General features: G+C 36.2%; 1 protein-coding gene across 2 annotated transcripts in view; it reads left to right on the top strand.

The window, feature by feature from the left end:
• The window catches only part of SNX24 (sorting nexin 24), a 247,367-nt gene extending 239,309 nt beyond the window's left edge, over nucleotides 1–8,058 (top strand). For both annotated transcript variants that reach the window (XM_069087816.1, XM_069087815.1), the window contains 4 exons: nucleotides 67–161; nucleotides 2,196–2,228; nucleotides 2,766–2,830; nucleotides 6,942–8,058. In XM_069087816.1, coding sequence (XP_068943917.1) covers nucleotides 67–161; nucleotides 2,196–2,228; nucleotides 2,766–2,830; nucleotides 6,942–7,012 — 264 coding nt within the window. In that variant the 3' untranslated portion in view covers nucleotides 7,013–8,058. The remainder of the gene's footprint in view (nucleotides 1–66; nucleotides 162–2,195; nucleotides 2,229–2,765; nucleotides 2,831–6,941) is intronic.
• Nucleotides 8,059–22,230: the final 14,172 nt, after the last annotated feature.

Genomic DNA, 22,230 nt, shown 5'->3' with positions numbered 1-22,230 from the left:
TGACCTATGGTTTCTTTCTTTTCTTTTTTTTTAATGGCTTATGGTTTCTATATTCTGCTTGTGCAGGCTGTCATTTTGGAAAATGAGGAGCTTCCGAAATTATTTCTTGATTTTCTAAATGTACGGCATTTACCCTCTCTACCAAAGACAGAAAGTTGTGGGTAAGATTTGTCTTTAACATACTCAATGTGTTTTTGAAGTATATTTCCAATCATGGGATTTGGCAAAACAGTATAATTAAGAAAATAATTTGAAACTATAGAATTTTTCAAATTAGACACTTAGGTTCATTTTAGAGTGTGATGTAGAGATGTATGTAGTTAAGTTTGATTTTCCCAGAAGTTCATTTTAGTGTTTCCCTTTTGCCTCTGGGAGAGCATTAGCAGTAATCTGCCTAGAAACAGAAGGGGAAAGGATTTCCTTTTCCACCTGTGTTATCATCCTATCTTCGTTTACCCCTAGTTTTTTTTTTACAGTATTCAGTTTTATTTTCAGTTTCATCTAGATAATGTGCTGACCCTTACCTAAAGTGGGCCCACCTCCTACTGCATGGTGGTGACAGGACAACTGGTTTTGTACAATTTTCATGAGTAGAGCAAAAACTCGTGGATGTCACAATAAGGATCAACTGCATTCATAACGTAAACTCTGTAGCGCTGAGTTTCCTCATCAGCAAAGTTAGAGAGGTAGACTAAATGACCTCTAATGTCTCAGCACTAAATCATATGAAATTTATAAGGATACCTACTCTTTCACCTATGTTCTTTTGAGGTTAGATAGTAGCCCATTACCCACTCAGGATGTAGAAGAAAAAAATTGTTCTTTTGCCCCCTACATGTAATTAAAGACCTCTTAAGAGAGATAGCCATTGAGTCATGCTTATATTTGGGGAAGAATTTGACCTGTTTCAAGGTAATTCATTCTTCTACAAAGAAGACGTTAACATGTTAGTTAATTGAGCTAATGTCTTTACTTGAAAGGGCAGCTAGATGACTCAGTGAATAGCACTGGGCCTGGAGTCAAGAAGACCTGAGTTTAAATCTGCCCTCAGACACTGACTAGCTGTGTCGTATATTTGCCTTAATCCACTAGAGAAGATAACAAGCTACTTTACCAAGAAAACTCCCTGGACAGTGTGGTCCATAGGGTCACAAAGAGTCAAACACAACTGAAAAATAAAATTTACTTAAGCTTAATTATTATGGTCCCTTAACTGCCTCTTTTCCTCTGTGAAAATGTTTAAAGAGAGAAGGATTGAGATACTAAACCTTAGATGACAGGTGACTGGATGGTTGATATCATAAGTAATTCCAATGAGAATTTGAAACAACCCAGATACTTCATAGCTTTGTGACCCTGGTCATATCACTTTACCTTTCTGGTCCTCAGTTTCCTCATCTCTAAAATGAGGGAGTGTGACTTGATAACTTTTAAGATTCCTTCGGACTCTGTCTATGGCCCTATGACTCTCATTGACTATCTTGATATAACCACTCAAGTGACCTCCTGCCCAGATAGCTATATTCCCTAGGGTGACCCAGCTATACCTGTCAGTCATCATCAGGCCTAAACCATCATTTATAAAGAAAATCAATTGTCAAAGTCTCTATAAATCCAAGCAGGGCAGACAGATTTGTTTTGATTAACCCATGCCCATTGGATAACTCATTGTAACAGGAATGTTGTTAAATCAGAATATTGTACCTGCAAGTCTCCAGTAATCAACAGAGGGAACACTAAACAAATTACAGAGGCTTTCACGACTTTATGCCTTTGTCCATATGCCTCAGAACCAATACCTAGATAGTTTTCTTTGAGTCATGTATGTTTTAGTGTACATCACCAACCAATTACAATAGTTTACTGGGAAGTTGAAGTCTGTGTGTTAATATATTTTCATTGAGTTGATAGATATATCATTGTATCTCGAAAACTTTACAGAGAGAATGTTTTGAAACCATTTGTTCTTGACCCAAACCCATAATTCGTAAGTATTTCCAAGTAATTCTGTTAGGCAAAAATGAAATTAAGTCAAACCCCATTGTTTAGGGTCCAGCTGTGTATTGAAAGTATTTACTTATTTGATAAATTCCTTATTCTGTTTAAGGGGTCTCTTCAGTGCTCTACAAATGCATGCTGTTATTCTTTAATTTATGGACAATAATCTGTTCTCTCCATGCTTTTTATTTTTATAGCTCTTTTGAGGAGACAGAATCTGAAGAGTCTAGGTGAGAGCTAATCAAGTATTGTGTAAATTCATTAAAGGATTATTATTTACTTAAATATTTTAAATGTTGATGACTTACTTTAGTATCCTGATACTTGGTGGTGTTAGCATACTATTGGTCCCTGTAATAAAGACACTGAAATAATTAGTTATATATGAAAGAGTATGGATTCCTACATCATTACATGCAGCTGACAAAAATACTGATTTGCCAGTTACTTATGCTGCAACAGAGACAGTTTTGTGGTGTTTTGTTTTGCTTGTAAACTTTTTAATACTAGTTTATAATAAAGATTATGTGTTTGTTTCAAATTGCATAGGCATGGCAATGTTAATTTGACCTTCCTAAAATTAAACTTGTTATGTAGTTGGAGATATGTCTGTCTGTGTTATATATAATATGTATGTATGTGTATATATATAAAAAAATACCCTTCCTGACATCATTGCAAAGCAGTTTGATCACCTCAAAGCTAGTTTGTAGTATTTTCTGTTTACTCTCCCTTGATGCTGACATTCCTGTTCTTGACCTTTCCAGCAAACTGTCCCACCAGCCAGTGCTGCTGTTCCTAAGGGATCCATATGTCTTGCCTACAGCCAACGGTAATCAAACCTGTCATGTGTTAACAGCTCTTTACTGATCTGACCATGCACCACATAAACCATGTTTTTAATACAGGACTTACAAAATGACATTGGTCCAGAGCCTAATAATCTGACAATAAAGTAGTGCTTTTTGTATAACAGACATTTAGAATACAAATTGGGGCAGATCTTTTATGAGAAAGTCATTTTCTTCTCTAATAACAATATTATGAAATGCAACAATTAACTAAAACTAATTATATTATTTTATTGTTTTAAATGTGGTTAACTATGGTTAATTTCATTTTCAAGTTTGAAATAGAAAGATATAGTTATTTTTAAATGTGTTACTCCTAAAACTTAATCTCTATATTGCAAATGCACCGTGATTTCCATTTAGATAATATTTTCATATCATTGGTAGCCTTTAGGGTTATTTTTTTAAGAATTCATTTTTAAATAAAATTCATTAGATTAATCACAAGCCACCACCAATTTCAAGAGGATTTGTCAGAAGAAAGAATTGCCCTCCTTCATTCATCTGTGTTAGGAATTGTTTAAATTCTCAAATTGTCCACTTAAAGTGCTTTAATAATAATACAGCACTTTATAGTTTACAAAGCTCTTTCATATTCATTATCTTGTTTGATCTTCACAACAACCCTGTGAATAATACACATATAATTATTCCTATCTATTCCTATGAGGAATTAGAAGTTCTGAGAAATTGCTTGGCTTGGCCCTGCTTGCACGTGCTGGGTAAGTGACAGAACGAGAACTGGAATCCACGTCTCCCGCGCACTAATCCAGTGTTTGGGGAATTAGAAAAGTGTCCTTTTCATAGTTAGGTGGCGCAGAGTAGAGAGCACCACACCTGGAGTTTGGATGCAGCCTCCAATGCACACCAGCTCTGTGACCCTGTGCAAGTCAGTCAGTTAACCTCTCTCAGCCTCCCTTTCTTCATCTATAAAACGGGGGTAACAATAGCACCTATTTCACAGAGTTGTTATGAGAATCAAATGAGGTAACATGCACAGCATTTTTCAGACTTCAAGACACTATGTATGCGTGTATAAACATAATACATATTTTATATGTATCTGTGTGCATATATGTCTGTGCATGTGTTATGAGTGTGTACGTACACACACAAGCTAGTATTATTTGATATAATCTATATCTGGCATGTGGCCATCTAGAAAGAATTGTTGCTACCTTACCTTTATCAGCATCTCTGCACTTCTTCCAACTATGTTTAGGTCCAAATGTTAGCAATGTTCAGACTAAGAGCCCTATAGTACTGTGTACTCCATCCTGGAGTAGTACAGTTTCCTGAGTGAAGTTAGACTTATACTAGACTTGAAGAGAGTGTAGGACTCAGACTGGCAGAGAGGCATCATGAAGACATTCCCAAAAGAGCAAACAAGTGGAACGAAGGCAAAAAAAGTAGGAATGAGTATGCAGTGTTAATAAGTCTGTTAGCAAGTGCTTGCCTTCTTCATATTGAAGAGTGGTAGAAAATGAGGTGAAATCAGTAGTGTTGGACCAGATGAGGGAGGGCCTCAAAAACAGAAAATTTAGGTATCCCAGATTTATTCATAGTTTTATTCAATAATACTATCATTTGAATTCTTGGTCTTAAAGATATATTGTTACTGACGGATATTTCAACATGTCCAGCTTCATTAACCTTACAGAAGTATAAGCAGGAAAAAGAACTACTCAGATCTTCAGTATTCAAAGTAAAACTTTTCTCAGTCATAGTTTCATGTTCAGCCGTGCCTTAAAATTGTTTTTACAATCTTGCCAGAGGAAAACGAATGAAGAAATAGCTCTTGACCTTATGAACCCTTAAATATTAATAAACACACAAAATTAATAATAATAACTAGAATTTACATGGTGCTTTCAAATTTGCAAAGCACTTTACACATATTATCTTGTTTTAGCTTCACAACAGCCCTGGAAGGTAGGTGCTATTATTCTCTTTTTACAGTTGAGGAAACTGAAGCTGGCAGGGTAAGTGCCCAGGGTCATGCAGCTAGTACATGCCTGAAGCAAGTTTTGAACTCTGATCCATATAACTCCAAATCTACTATCTAAATCCAAATATATAGTTCAACAACTATACATTATTGTATTATTATAGAGAGAATATTCCCTCTGGATTAAAAATCATTCAAGTCATATCTTTTTTGTATATGCTTTGTTTTTTTTCTAGGTATTTTAAAACCTTTGAAGCTTTAATTTAGGTCAAGCATCTCTTATTTTAGAATAGAATCTCTTCTTTTGCCAAGTGCAATAATGATGCCAGAATATTTATCTGTAAAAAGTGGTTTTTAGAACTTATTTATAGAGGTTGGCACTTAAATATTAAAGTACTCCTAAAAGCAATTTTTCACTAATTGTTAAAGGAAAAAAGAATTTTGAAGATTGGGTGTATTTAAAAAATTATTGAACTGTATAAAACCTTGATAACTAGAGTATGTCTATAAACAGATATTCTGATGATACACATATTCTGTAAACTTAAATTTTATAAATTATACAAATATATAAATTGTATAAATCTGCTTAACAGGGAGAATGTAGAGGACACTACTGCTGTCTTCGAATAATTCACAAACTTAATGATACTGTCCCAGCTCCCTGCCCAGTGACAGCCCTGGGGTCAGGATTTGTCAGGGACTGTGGCTGAACAAGTTTCATGGTAGTAAATGATCCCCTCCCAACTTGGGTGTCAAATGGTTAGAGATCTGTAATAGACATATTCACATGGAATAGATGTAGACTTGAGTCTAGCTCATTAGCTCAGATTGTTACTGATTTAAATATACATGTATATGTGTGTGTCACTCCAACTAACACACACACAAACATACACACAAACATTTGCACCCCATAGTGAAAACAGATAAACATAGAACTAAAAGTTTCAGTCGATTTTGTTGTCCCAGCCTTCCTGCATGAAAGAATTCTGATGTGAATCAGAACTCGGTGACTAACAAATACCACTAATGCTACTTCTAATTTGCTTTTTTCAGCTGGAAATCAAGCCTCTTAAAGTTAGAATTTTTTTCTTAATACCTTTATGCCTTCTGGTTGACCAGATCAGAACTGAAAATCCTGCAGTTCAGGGTTGTGATTTGATCCAGTTATCCTATAGCAAAAATAATTTTAAACTTCCCATCAGGAATTTATTTCCAAGTATTATCATACTTCTTCAGGTAGCATGAAGATATTTACTATGAATGACATAGTTTTTCTGAGAGCAACAGAGTACAAGAATGAGAGGTCAGAAAGACCTGGTTCCACATCTAACTTTTGTGACCATAGGCAGGTCACGTCACCTTCCTAAGCCCCAGTTTCCTTGTATGTGAAATGGGGATTATAATACCTGTCTCACCTACATCACAATCTCCTATGGACTACCATGTGTATGAATGGATTTAAAATGAAAACTTGAGGCTAAATAGCTTGGTTTTCTTGTTCACCTAATCCATTCATATTCTACCTGCTCTGGAAAACAACATGTAGGAAAAGGCTCTAGCAGTGAGTTTCCTTTGCATCTGCTCTGGAAATGTGGCTGGTTTTTCAAGTATGACAGGTTGACTTTTTTAGGAAATTTGCCCTTTTAAGTTAGGAAGACAGGATAGCATCTTATTGCTCTAAAGAAGCCTATTTGATAGCACTAGCATCCTCAAAATGACTTGGACTAAATGCTGCTGTAAACCACAATGGAAAACCTGCTCTGAAGTATTCCCAGTAGAAATCTTGGAATTCTTTCAAGTATATTGAGATTTTGTTAGAAATTGAATTGCCAGTGTAATCCATCTTCCTTGTGAGAAAAGATTCAGATAAAGAGCTGGAGCCCAGCAGCATTAAGTATTAGAACATCCCTTAAATCAATAAGCTACAAATCTGGTGGCGCATTCATGTAGTGCCTAGTGCTGAACTAAAAGTGGCTTTAGTGCTGAAACAGCATTCCTAATAGCTCATCCTGAACATGGATAAACAGGAGACGGATGCCATTTCTTAAATTATAGTGAGCCTTACCTTGTTTAGTTTTTTCCAAAAAAATGTTGTATTGATGCACATGAGAAATAAGTTTTTTTCTTTTGTTTTTCAGATGATTTTCCAAATGTAGTTATTGAAGGCGTTCTCCATGGGATATTTTACCCTCATCTACAGCCCAGGTAGAAATCCTGTGTGGCTAAAGAAGCTGAAGCAAGTTTCAAAGTCTTAGTCAAGGAAATCGATATCTCCCAAATTACCCAAACTCTGTGACATAATAGCTATAGTCATTGCTGAAATTCATAGTCCCAGCTACATGCAGGGAAGTGGATGTTTCCTTTGAAATTGTGCTTTTTAAAAATAGAAATTGAACTTGGGGTTTGGTCAGCAAAGGCAAAATTTTTAAGAAATAGGATATAGCAGCCTGCCTAGAAGCACATAAAAAGGAGGCCTATGGAGAATGTTCTTAGGAATGCTGCCTCCTTGAAAGCTCTTGTGCAGTATGAATGAATTCTTGTCTGCATCAGCAACGCTGTAAGTTAAATGAGGGCCACATACTGAAGGCTGAGACAAACTGAGACTGACAGAATAACTTTGCAAACTTTGTTTACTTTGGGTTTTGCAATACACTAATCTTGTTACCTTGGGATTTTCCCAGCTGACTAAAGGTGTATACTGAAGAGCCGGCACCAAAAAAGGTTGTCACAGAAACATTGGGGCAAATAAATGTGAGAAATTGGTTAAACTGGAATTTGAGAGTAACTTGAAAATATTAGCATATTTGTATTGGCTCTCCCTGTCTCCCCTCCCTGCCCCCCACTCCTCAACATATCCAGTTCCTATTTGATTGGTGAAAAGTAAAGGCATATATGCTTGCCACCTGAACTTGGGCATTTCAGCTGAAAATTAAATAGCAAATACATTTTAAGGTGGTTGATATTAGTAAGCTCCTGGGTGGCAATGTATGTAGAAACAAATTTAGAATTCTAACTAATGAACTCCACTACTGCTAATAATAGTCTAATTGCATAAACTCAAGACCTGCCTGCATTTTTAAGATAAATTATACAAAGGGCATTTTACACTGCTTCACAATGAAGACAAGTAGAATTGCCAAGTAATAAAATAACATCCATTTAGAATAACAGGCTTTTCCAATGTTGGAGATATACTAAAATAGTTTGTATATTACTGAATACTGGGCTGTAAAATAAACTTAAGATACAAGAAAATATTTGAGTTGATCTTTTCTGCTTGAAATGTGAAAAGTATTTTATAAATATATTTCCACTTGTACAAAATAAAAGTCAAGTTACCTTATTGTACACTAGGGACAGAATAGGTGCTCATAGTTAGTGATTGACGATGCAGTGACAGATTTACAAATAAAGTCCCAACAAGCTATAGAGGCACAGAAGCCAAGCAATCTTTTTTTTTTTATAAAAGTAAACTTAAATGTAGCCTTATAGACTTTAATTAGTATAATTGCAATTAGCCTAAATTAATTATAAACTATAGATTTAAAATTACAAAAATGTCTATAAAATGTCTAAGATTTTAGAGTCTTCTGCTACTTCTGGGTTTCATTTGGAAAATATGACAAAGTCCATCATGGAAAGGAGTATATTTTGGAATAATGTGAGAGGTAATAAAAACTGATGAAGAAAGAGATGAGGTAGAGATAATAGGAGAAGAAGGAAACTAGGAGAGAAAAGAGATAATTTGATGGGAACTTTCTTCACTAGCTCTGGGAAGCTATGCTATCTTCCACATGCCCCTTGCTTCCATACTGTGGCCATCACTAAGTAACATCCCTCTTCTAGCAGCATTCTGTTATGGGCTTATGATCTGTCTCTTGAGTTTCTCATCTATTTCCTCTTTCTGTTGAGGTGAACTATGGTATATTCATTTATCAAAATGACTTCTGTCACTCCCTCCTCACCCAGGGTTCCCTACCATGTTTCTTCCCCTCAGGTTCCTACATTTCCTCACATGAGTATACTTTCTGAATAGATAATGCTACTTCATCCCTCATTCCTTTTACCTATCTTGTCTTCTTTTGAATAAAGTATCCCCATCCAGAGCCATATTACAGGCATTGGCTTCATCCCACAAAGTCTCAGTGATACCTGTGAAATCAAATTTACCTCCTTGTGTTAGAACCTCTGGTTCTTTTTGCATGTTATGTTGCCTAATCCCTACATGTTTGTGTAGAAATATTTGAGCTCCTGGGTCTTATTTCTCCAGTAGATTGTAACCTCAGTCATCCCCTCTGACATCTTCAGCCTCTCTCTTTCTACTGGTTCCTTCCTTACTACCTTCAAATGTGTCGAAGTCTTCCTTATCCTCAAAAATCTTTCACTTAGACCCTCAAGCTATCTTCTCCGTTTCTCACCCAAACTCCTTGAAAACGCTGTCTACATTTGGTGCCTCCACTTTCTCTTGTTCACTCTTCAACACTTTACTCTCTGATGATTGAGCTTCCTCGCTCAATTGAAACTACTTACTCCAAAGTTACCAATAATCCCTTAATTGCTAAATCTTTTTTTCTTAGTCCTCATCCTTCTTGATCAGTTTCCTGTATTTGATACTGTTGACCACACTTTCTTCCTGGACACTCTCCCCTCTCTGGGCTTTCATCATACTCCTCCGACCTGGTTTTCTTCTTACTTTGTCTGATCACACCTCCTCAGTCTTTGCCGACTCATCATCCATATTGTGCCTTCTAACAATGAGCGTTCCTCCTATGCCCTCTTCTGTATCTACACTCTCATTCAGTAGCCTCATCAGCACGTGTGTGGCTAATTATCATTCCCAATGCTTCCTCTAATATTTGGTTCCACATAACCACTTGCCTCTTGGATATTTAAAAATAGAACTCCTAGAGACATCCCACATCCAAGATGTCCAAAACAGAACTTGTTATCTTTCCCTAGACTTCCGTATTTCTTTCAAAAGCACCGATGTCCTTTCAGTCTCCCAACGTCATAACCTCAGCATTTTCCTCTGCATTCTCCTCACTTGTCAAGCTTTGCTGATTTATAGTGCCTCCTATCTCCCATCCAATCCTCTCTACTCACACAGGTGCCACCTTAATGCAGATCTTCGTCCCCTCTTACCTACATTACTGCAGCAACCTCCTAATTGGTGTCCTGCTATGCCCTACTCTGTTCTGCACAACTGCTGTCAATATACCTTTTCCTTAAATACAGATATAACCATGCTCTTTCTTTATACAGTCAACTCTAGTGACTTCCTATTACCTGTAAGAGAAAATATAATCTCTGTTTAGCTTCACAACTTGGCCCCAGCCTGCGGTGACATTGTGATATAGCTGAGCTCTTTCCTCTGTTCCTCACTTACTGTACTCAGTCACCTATCTCTGGACTTTCTGCACTGGCCAGCCCCATATCTTGAATCTACTATCTATATATGCCATATAGAATCTTACTTTTCCTTGGAGATACATTCTGCATGAAGCCTTTCCTTATTCTCCCCAACTGCTTGTGCTCTCCCTCCCAAGCCACCTTCTATTTATATACTCATTTTTGTGCTTGTCTCCTCCACTGGGATGTCTGCTTGTTAGTAGACATTGTTTAATCCTTATATCTCTTCCACTTTGCTCAGTGCCTGGCAAACAGTAAGTGCTTGATTGTTTGTTAATTGACTCGTTACAGGCTCATTTCTTGCATTTTGTCTCTCATGAACTTCTGGGTATCTCAATCATTTTTCTTCTTTCATTATCGCTATTCACTATTATATCTTGATTGGTAGTAAAAGTTTTTTTTTTTTCCTTCCTCCAGTATTTTTGACAAGAAAACCCCAAACAGGGTCACAAAGATTCAGACGTGATTGAAACAACTGAACAGCAACAGGAAGATCATTGGGAAAAGTAGTTTAAGTTGAGTTATGAGATAAAAAACCAGATTGCAAAGGTTTGTCATAAATGAGAGGTCAGAAAAAACACCAACGAGTATAATCAGTTTTTTCTGGTTTTGGTTGTGGAAAGAGATTTAGGATGAGAGCTTAATGGGTAGATTATGTTGAAGTTTTATTTTTGTTTTTTACTCAACGGGGTTATTGGGAAGTGTTTGTAAACTACAGGGAAGGAGCCAGGAGATTGAGAGACAATATTGGTGGAGAATGGGGAGGATTGAAGGGTCAGAAAAGCAGAAGAGACATGAGGAGATGACGTATACAGCCCTGGTAGAGGGCTTGGCAACGAAAAGAGAGACTTGTTCCTTCAGGACTGGAGCAAAGAAGAGAATGGGGATGCTGTTGAGGGGATTTGATGTGTAGAATAGGGCTAAGTAAGAACTCTCATAGTTTCTTTTTGTTTTGTTTTGTTTTCTGTAAAGTACGTGGCAAGTACCCTTGGTGAGGAGGGCTGATAGAGGTGTCTTGAAAGAAAGGAAGATTTGGAACATGTGGTGGAGAGTAGAATTAGGGAAGAGTAAGAAGACTGGCATGCCACCATAAGGACCTATTTGAGATTATATAACAAGTTTTTTTTTTATCAGATTTAATCTAATTATTATTTCAACCATTGACATTCAGTGCATGAAATAGGACCAAAAGTAAATGGTAAATTTGTTTTACTTATCTTTTTTTTTAAATCTCCATCTTTACAACTACATTTTCCTTAGCATTTTCTTCAGGTTCCTACCCCTTAATTCTTTTCTTTCGTCAGAATGAGAATTTCTTCAACTCATGTTGTTCTTCATCTTGACCTCGTTTTCTGAAATTTCTTCTCTCCTATACTTAGCCTCAGTTCCTCTTCACACATCTGACTCCCTTAAAATCACCTTTTTATTTCTTTCTAATTCAGCTCAAGTTCTTATTTCAATTCCTGCTCTTTTCCTGAAACTTTCTGAAACCTAGTCTTATCTATTGTTCTTTTCCAAATATTCCACATTTTTTTCCCAAACTTCATTAAACTTTTCCTACCCAAATTCAACCTCTGACCTTCCTCATAAATCCAAATGGCTGCAAATATTCTCAAGTCAGTCAACCAATATTTATTAAGCATTTACTTTGGTCTAGGTACTCTGCTAAGATATATAAATATAATTACAATAACACTTTAAGGAAATAATAATTGAATTAAACAATTGGAGGAATAGTCATTACTCATGTTTGGACTGCATCAATATAATAAAAATTAAAATACTACCTAAATTTACAGATTTAGAACTATGCCATACTTCCAAGGGAGTAATTTATTAAGTTTGACAAAATAATAAGGAAATTCATTTGGAAGAACATAAAGTCCAGAATTTCAAGGGAAATAACAAAGAAGCAAAAGTGGTATGAAAGGGAATAGTACTTGCAAACGTCAAATTAGAAAGAAGTTATCGAAACTTTTTGGTTCTAGTTAAAAATAGAAAACTAGACCAGAAATAAACCAGACAAGCAAGAATCTGAAACAATTGAACCCCGAAAATTCAGTAGTTAAACATGAGATATAAACTATTTGGGCAAGGACAAACTATTAGTGATAAGTTCTTAATGAACTGGAAAGTGGTTCGAAAAAGAATATTTAGGACATTGTCTCATACTATATGCAACAATAAGTTCCAAATGGATATTTGATTTATGTATAAAGGTTTTCATCATAAAAACAATTAAAAGATAAATTATTTATATGTGTATATATATGTATATGTATAAAATATACATAAAGAGAGTATTATATATATTCATAACTGTGGTTGAGGGGAGATTGTTAACCAAACAAAGAATAAAAATCACAGGAAATTGAAATTACTCAGTAATGCCTTCTATCCAATGAGGATAGATATATCTAGATATAGACTACATACAAATACACACACACACACACACACACACACACACACATATATATATATATATATATATATATATGTATGCTAAATATATACAAAGTGTTTAATGTGGGGGCCAGGGAGACTAAGCTTAGTGAATCGGGAAAGGCAACATGGAAGGTAGCCCTTGAGCTGAATTTTGAAGAATATAAGACAATCTAAGAGGGGATAATTAAGGTTATATGTTCTAGACAGAGGGGACCAGTGCAAAAGAATGGATTAGGGGATAGAATGCCATGTGTAAGGAATAGCAAGAACAGGAGTAATGTATAATAAGTCTGGAAAGGAATTTTGGGGACAGGTTACAAAGGGTTTTGAGCCAAAGCAAAAAAAATTATATTTTATCCTGAGTGCAATAGGTAGCTATTGGAGTTCCCTGAATAGGGGAGTGACATGGCCAGAAATTAGAACTGGGAAAAATTACTTCAGTAGCTATGTGGAAGATGGATTACAGCAGAGGGAGACAAGGCAAAGGGACCATTTCAATAGTGTAAGAGAGACATTATCAGGGCCTGAACTAGAGTAGCATCTGTGTGAATAGAGAGAACAGATGCAAAATAAGTTGTAGTTAAAAATCTAAAATTTACCTAGTCCAATATGTTAACACGTTTCCTTGTTTAAAATGCAATAGGCATTTGTCAACCATGAAAATCCGGTTAAAATAACTTTGCTCTTTAGTTTCAACAAAATAATACTAGAATAAAAGTCTATAAAATAATATTGCTTCTGAAGTGAAATTGTAAGTTTCTTTCAACAGGCAGTTTAATGGAAAACATTCCTGAATCCTTTCCTGACCCCAGGACCCTTTTAAAATTCAAATCACCAAACCTACAGAGTACCAGGTGGGTTATGCCAAAGGTGTCTGCAGAGGACTTCCCTGGTTCCAGCTACTGCAGCACCCAGAAGACAATCTTTGCTCCCCCTGCATAGGTAGAAATAATAATAAGATTTGGCAAATATATTAGTTACGTGGGGAGAGTGAAGAGTAAAGGATAACATCAGAGTTACAAACCTGGGAGACTAGAAACATGGTGTTGTCCTTAAAAGAAGTAAAGAAGTTCAAAAGAGGGGAAAGTTTGGCATGAAAGATAATGAGTTCAATTTTGGAGATGGTGAATTTGAGAGGTCTATGCAGGAGGGTGCTAATGTTAGCTCACCCTCGTTTAAGAATTGATTTTACACTTTGGGAAATTCACATGTCATACATATACAAATCAGGGTTTGATTGGTTGTTTTGCTGATTGTCTAGACTTAAGGAAGTAATAGAGAAAATGTTAATGCAAGTTAAAATTAATATTCAGAGAGGTGGTACCCACTCTGCCTATGGGGACATACACTTTGAAATGTCCAGTAGACATATGAAAATGCACAACTGGAGCTAGATATATCGATCTGGTAGCCATCAGCATACAGATGATAATTAAAGCCATGAAAGTTAAGGAGAAGTAACTAAATGAGGAAGTATAGAGAGAAAAGAGAAGAGCGGCCTGGAAAGATTCCCATAGTTGAGAGGTGTCATATGAATGATGAATCAGTAAAGGAGACTGAGAAGGATGGTCAGAGAGGTAGGAGAACTAAGAGAGAGCAGTGCCGTGAAAGCCAGGGGAGAGGACGGTCAGCAGGGTCAGGTGCTTCAAAGAAGTTGCGAAAGTTGAAAATTGAGTATCAGAAGATCACTGGTGATTTTGGAGATAGCTATTTCAGCTGAGTGATGAGATTGTAATCCAGATTGCAGTGGGTTATGAAATGAGTAAAAGTAGAAGCAATTAATTGCTCAACAATAGCTAATAATTGTTAAAATTTATATAGTGCTTACTTTGTGCCAGGCGCTGTGCTATAAGCATTTTATAATTATTACTTCATTTGATCCTCACAACAACCCTGGGAGGTAATGTCGTTATTCTTATCTACATTTTATAGATAAACTGAGACAAGCACAAGTTAACTGATTTGCCCACACAGCTAGTTAGTCTCTGACACCAGATTTAAACTCAAGTCTTCCTGACTTAGACCTGGCTCTCTAACCACTCGCTTGGCCAGGAAAGGGAGGCAGGCTATGTGACAATAGCTTAAGGGTATAATAGGATCTAGTAGTGAGAGGTTTTTTTTGTTTTTCTTAGGCTAGGCCTGTATTCCAACATGGTCAAAGACAGAAATGTCCCAAATTCACCAAAATACTCATAGCTACATTTTTTAATGGCAGGAAAGAACTGAAAACAACGTAAATGTCCATCATTTGGGGACAGGGTTAAACAAATTGCTGTACATAACCTTAATAGAACTTGAGTACATCACTAGAAATGGCAAGTGTGAGGAATTCAGAGAAATGTGGAAAGATATAACTGATACAAAGCAAGTTGGCAAAATCAGGAAAACTACCTCCAATAGCTATAACACTATAAAGGAAAAGGAACATGAAACAAAACTGAGCCTTTTATAATTATAATGACCAAGGCTAGACCTAGAGAAGTAAGAAAATATGTCCTCCTCCCTTTAGTGCAGGCATAGGGGTCTAAGTCTGTAGAATCTATGCAATAGCATATACTATGAAACATGATCAATGTTGGCTTTGCTGAACTCACTTTTTCCCTCTTTTTCTTTCTGGGTAGGAGAGGGTCAAGGGCTATGTTAGGAAATGAACATACTATTAAAAACTAGAGACGTTATTTTTTAAAAAGACAAGGAAAAGAGAAAAATGGCATTTACAGTGATTCCCTTTTTCCTGTTCAAATTGACTCAGTCTGGTATTAAAAATACTGCTGTTATCCTTCACAACTCATTTAAACACCCACCTCCCAAAAGCATTCTCTCTTTAACTCCATCTTTCCTTTATTCTTGCTTTACTTATGCAATGGCTTTTAGAATTTATTTCTATCTTTCCTTTACATACGTACAATGATTTTTATTTCAACAGTTATAAGTAATTTGATAGCAAGAATTGTATTTTGTTTTTGATGTTTTCTATACCCAATAACATGTACAGTTGCTCAATAAATGTTTGTTGACAAGGCACCAGTGTTTAAAAACTTTTACAAACATCAGATTTTCCCTGAGTTAAATGTAAATGTTTCTTAACAGTAAGCTTGAAGATCACTCATCTTATTCTGGGCTCCATACAAAAGCTCTTATAGCAGTTATGGTATTGAATCAGTTTTTGGTTCTCTTTCCTCTAGACAGAATTAATATTAATTTCTCTTTCATTATAAGTGGCACTGTAATTGAGGGAATGTAGATTGTATAATTGAGAAGGGATATAAAAAGGACGAAAAGGAGGGGAGAAGTAAAAGCATCACAGCCCCACTTTCCAAAATCATTCTAGGCAAAGGGGTTGTCCTAAGCCTGTGGTTACACTTACAATAAACTTAGAAATACTAGTGTAAGGTAGAAGGGGGGATATGATCTCCCACCCCTATATAAACACAGAATGGAATAATACATGATGAGGTTTTAACCTGTAACCATTACACATCTGTGCCCTGTGACCCTTTATATGGTTTGAAAGTTTTTGAATGTTTCTAGAAGAGAACCAAAAGATTGGATGAACAAATAAGCTGGTCCCAGTCCTGGATGAATTTTAGCAGTTCAAGTTCGAATTTGAGATTTGGAAGAATCCAGACTTAGGAACATTTTGTGGAGGAGTCTCCTGGGGAGACTTTCCCCTTCCCAACCATCAGCAAAGTCATCAGAAGTTTAAATTCTCTAGGTCATGGGAATATACTAAATATACCAAGAAAAACAAAAAGAGAGATTGTATATGAAACTGAACTTCAGACATGTAAAGTTTGTTTTGCCTTTTTTTTTTACTGTATACAACTTTTTTTTTATAACAAATTCAGCATGATAGATGCAACACTGCTCTGCTTCTCTGTGTCTTCTCCTGAATTTCCTTCTACTTGCTTTTCTTTTTTCTTTTTAGTTTAATTGTTGTCCAGGTTAGTATTATGCATCTGATACAGTGGATCATTCAGAGCCCAAAGGGTAAAATTTGTCTTTTACTAAGATCATATCCCAATACCCTCAGGTAGATCAGTTCTCATAGCAATTAAGGAAGATATAAAACCTACTGTCAGGAAATTCAAAAACAGCTGGCAAGGAGGTTCCCTAGAGTTTCAAGATTAGATTCTTCCAAAAATCTAAAAATTACACTTTTATTCATCTTACCCAAAGGATCCACAATTGGGATAGCAAATGTCACCCAACTGCCCTACATGTGCACCACAATTTTCTGTCTTGCAACAGGTCAGTTGGTGTTATGAGAGTATAGTGGGAGTTAACTCCCACCTCTTACGTTCCACCCACCCACAGCAATTGTGGATGTTCTTTTTTCCTCCCCTTTGTTTCAGATTTATTATCTCTACCTACTTATTTTTACCAACTGTCCCTTCTCCCCACAAAAGAAAAAATACAAACCCTCCTTTGAACATTTAAGCGTTGCCAAGCAAAAGAAATCCACACAATATTCATGTCTAACCCATTATCTCTTGAGTGGTGAAGCTGCAATTGCACTCGACCTGAAGTCAGGAAGAACTGAATCCAAGCCTAGATTTAGACACTTACTGCCTGTGTGGCCCTGGACAAGTCATCTAACCTCTGTCTGCTTCAATTTTCTCATCTTTAAAAGGATAATAACACCTACCTCCCAGGCTTGCTGTAAGGATAAAACGAGGCAATTGTAAGGTACTTTGCAAACCTTAAAGTGCTATATAAATGTTTATTGTTGTCATCATTATCATTATTATTGTCATTGCCTCTCTACCAAGAGATGGGAAGCATGGTCCATCATCAGCCTTCTGGAGTTATAATTAGTCATTGCCTGGATCATGGTTATTAGTCTTTCTCAGTTTTTCTATCTTGTGTGATAGTCATTATCTTAGTTGTACAGTTCTTCCCAGGCGTCTCTGAATCCATCCATTTCATCATTTGATGGCACAATAATGTTGTTATATTTATATATCATATGTTCAGCTATTCCCCAACTAATGGATACCCACTTTTCCCCAATTCTATGCTACAACAAAAAACGTTGCTACAAATACTTTTGTATATAACGCTTCACTCCCACCCAACCCTTTCTTTAATCTCTTTAGGATATAAACCTGGGAGTGCATAATTGTAGGATGTACAATTTAGTGACTTTCTGAATCTGGTTATAAACTAATCTCCAGAATGTTGGACCACTTCACTGCTACTGTTCCTGTCCCTTCATAGTCCCTCAAATAATTATCATTTTTCCCCCTTTTAAAAAATCTTTGCTAATCTGATGGGTGAGAGTAGAAACTCAGAATGGTTTGAATGAGCATTTTAATGATTGATGATCTGTTGCATTTTTTTCTATTGTTGATAACCTGCCTTTCTTTTGAGAACTGTTTGATCATATCCTTTGACCACTTATCTTATGATGAAAAGCTCTTGTTCATATATATTTGTATCAGTTCTCTCTGTTTTTTGGATATCAGACTTTTGTCAGAGAAACATGTGACAAAGAGTTTTTTTCCCCATTAGCTTTTTTCCTTTTAATTCTAAATACTTTGATTTTATTTATTTTATTTACAGAACTTTTTAGTGTTATAGAATCAGATTTGACCATTTTATCTCCTATGATTAGCCCATTCTTTTAAAATCTGGAAATTCATTTGAAGTTGAATAGTTTCATTGAACCCCTACCTAAAATATCATTTTCAGGTAATTTCACTAAATTTCTTGAAGACCTGGAAAACTTTTAAGGACAGTTAAGTCAGTTTTAAATAGAATTTAATTAGTTTGCTTTTATTCCCCAACTGTTTATCAAAATGATTTTTCTTTAAACAAACCAGATCACTCTTTTTTTTTTCCCTATGAATCATAATACACATTGGGCACAGAAGTGGAAAATCAAAGCTTTTTTTTTTAATCTACCTAAGCCAGGGAAAAATTCACAAAGGTGAATTAACAGTATTATTGAGATTAAAGTGATAGGAAGGTTTTGGTCATTTACAATTCAATAAACATTTGTTAAGTGCCTAAGATTCTCTACTAGTCATAGGAACACAATGGGAGAAAAAAGCTGTAAGATTGAAGACAGGAGCTGTTTAACTGAAATATGGAGCAGCAGTGGTTTTCATGAGATTCTCACATTCATCTTCTCTAAGGAAATTAACATTTGTTAATAAAATAGAGTGGTTATTGGCTCCATAGAACTGCTGATTTGCCTAGCGGACTGGAGCTTAGGGGAGCAATTAGGGCTGGATGTATAGATCGGGGAGTCATCTGCCTAAAGATGATATTTGACTACATGGGAGCTGATGAGATCCATAAGAGAATATGTAGAGACCAGAGCCATGGGAAACTTTTGGGGTGGGACATGGAGAATGGTCTGACCAAGAAGACTGAGGAGTAATCAGCCATAGAGAAGAAACAAGAGAAAATGATGTTACAAAAACCCAGAAAGAAGGGAGTATCTAGGAGGAAAGGGTGACCAGCTAGGTGGTTAGAATGGGTAAAGCCCTGGTCCTGGGCTCAGGAAGATTTCAGTTTAAATCCTTCCTTAAACATTTATGGACTATGTGATCCTGGGTAAGTTACTTAATTTGTGCCTGCCTCAGTTTCTGCAAATGTAAACTGAAGAAAATGGAACCTACCCCACAGAGTAGTTGGGAGGATCAAACAAGATAACGTGTAAAGCACTTTACAAACCTTAAAGCACCATAGAAATGTTAGCTACTATTTTTAAATGCTAATTATGAATAGTCTTCAAAGAAGTAAAGGATGAGAAGTAGAAAGGAGAATGAGAATATGGGACATAAATAAGGCCAGACAGAAAAAAAAATGGATAGTTAATTCTTTTTTTAATGTTATTTTCTGTTGTGAATTTCACAGTTGTCAATAATGAATATTTCGGTGCTAATGATAAGAGATATGATGCAGATCTTTCCTATCAAGGAAAATATTGCCATGATGGGGAATTTTTACTACCTGTATTTCTAATGGAGAACTTTCTAGTAAAAGCAGAGCATTTGATAAATTCTTGACTTGCCAACGAGCTAGAAGATAAAGAAAGAAACAAGGCAAACTACTATTCTTGTCCTGATTCTGGCCAATAAAGAGAAACGTGAAGTGTTAATGAGATCAATCTTAGGAAGCTGTAACCATGTGGGTGATAGGAGCAGTATTATCTTCCAGTCTCACCCATCAGGGGGTCTGGGCTAGATTTTCCTAAGACCGTGCCCCATTGGCAATTTTTGCCTTTCTTGGTATCCTCAGCACTTAGCAGAGTGCCTGGCACATAATAAGGGCTTAATAAATACTGACTGCTTCTGCAATCCAAGCCAACGTTACCACCTCTCTGTTTCTCCCACATGACACTCTGTCTTCCATCTCCATGCCACTGCTTTCCTTGGCTATCCAGGTCTAGAAAGTGCTCCTTCCTCACTTTCCATCTCATAAAGTCCTTTTCCTCTTCCCATATACAATTCAAACACCACCTTCTATTTCAAGCCTTTCCTGATCCTCCTAACTACTAATACCTGCTTTCTCAAGCTACCTTGCATTTGACTATCTTGTATTTGTTTTTTCTCTGTGTGCTTACATATATGTTTGTCTTCCCAATTAGAAAGTAAGTTCCTTGTGAGTAGGGATTATTTCACTCTTTGTATTGTTTCTCACACATTGTCTGGCAAGATTGAATGATAATATTGCTGTTACCAAACCATACTATCTGAGAATTTGTTATAGATAAGAAGAGAATACTGAGCAGGCTTGTGTGGACTCAAGACATTGGTAGAACAGACTTCAAGGAGTTCAGACAGAATAGGTAAGATTCTGTGGCCTGAAACCATGAATTGTAAGTAAACTAACAAGAGATATAAGACTTGAAGGAACAAAATTCCACCGGTGAAATTACAAACTTTTGATGAGCAAAAAAGTGTTGAGATTTATGTGGAACTTCTAATGCACCTGTATGACCATGTCATTCTACTCAAAATCTTTGTCATTGTTGGAATTGTGTGATGAAGGTGGTGTTTTAGGACCCAGAGGACAATGGAATTCCCTCAAATACCCCAATAATACTGCAATAATGTAACAGGAGGAACAATAATAAAATGAAAGAGAAACATCTATAAAACCTACTTCATCTATTCTTGGACTTCACAAAAAGGCTACCGGAATTCTGATGAAATCAGCAGAGGAAAGACAGAGTAGGTTTAAGGCAAAGCCCAAGTAGGTCTGCAGTAGGAGTCAGAGTCAGAGAAGCACACAAATAACTCAAAGGAAACCATGTCCAAGATGGAACAGGAAATCAGACCATACCCCAGGCAGTGCAGCTTTGCATCTGGGCAACCCCACCCAGGACACAGCAATCAAGGGAGCACCTCAAAATTGAAGCACCCACCCTCTCTCAGCAGGTCTCTCTGTATCAGGGTAGTACTCTTCAGGCTCAGAACAAAGAACAGAGTCAATTCTGGGCTCAGAACTGTGTAAGGAAACAGAAAAACCAGGACTAAAACCCATGTTGAGATGCCAGGATATTGAGCCAAAATACAGGAATACTTGCAGAAGGCAGGACCTATGATTAGCTACCACATCCAGGATCAAACTGAGCCAAACACAAAGCACCAAAACAGAAACCAAGGCTGGACATAAGAACAAACAGATGTCAAAGACAACAAAGAAAAACTATGAACTGAGAGAAATCCAAAAGGTAAATCCAGAAAAGAGTAACTATACAACAATTCAGAGAAAAAAATACCCTGGTCACAAATACTACAAGAATATGTAGAAGAAATGAAAGTATTTACCAAAAAAAAAAGATATTATAAAATATAGGTTGGAGGAAAGAATGGCAAGGAAAATTAGGAGCTTAGAACAGACAATTGTAAAGCTTACCCAAGAACTGAAATCAGATTCTATGAGACATCAAGAAATGGGTAAAAAAAAACAAAATAAAAAAAGTAGAAGCAAATGTGTATTATCCACTATAGAAAATTGAACTGAAAAGCAGATCAAGGAGAGATAACCTAAGACTTATCAGACTACCTGAAAATCATGACCAAAAAAGAGGGCACTAGATGGCATAATTCGAAGAATCATGAATGAAAACTCTCCAAATATATGAGAACCAGGAAGCAATGGGAAAACTAAATCCACCAGTCACTTCTTGAAAGAAACTCAGAAATGAAAATCCCCATTAACATCATGACCAAAATTAAGAACTTCCAGGTCAAGAAAAAAAATAGCCAAAACAAGAGTGCAAATAACAAGGAGCCAAGATCATGATCACACAAGAACTAGAGGCTAAGGAATGTAGAGCATAGAGTGCAATGTTCCAAAAGGCAAAAGATAATAGAACTTTAATGAAAAAAATATTACTTCCAAGTATTCTCAATGAAATGCCAGAACCAAGTAGAAACTATAAAATGCATGTACTCCAGGAATCAGGAGAAACCTAGAAAGGTAAACACATTTAATCAATTGTAAAGGACTATATGATGATGAATTGTTTACATTCTAAGAGAGTGATTAAAAAAAAAACAAATATCCTCTCAGAATTTTAATATTTGCAGGACTTAAAGAGAAAGTTAA

This window comes from Petaurus breviceps, unplaced genomic scaffold (assembly GCF_028583685.1).
Source record: "Petaurus breviceps papuanus isolate PSGF00001 unplaced genomic scaffold, PetGlider_PUasm1.0 183, whole genome shotgun sequence".
NCBI lineage: Eukaryota > Metazoa > Chordata > Mammalia > Diprotodontia > Petauridae > Petaurus > Petaurus breviceps.
Note: the sequence above shows the minus strand (reverse complement) of the source record. Positions and strands in the feature narration are given on the sequence as shown.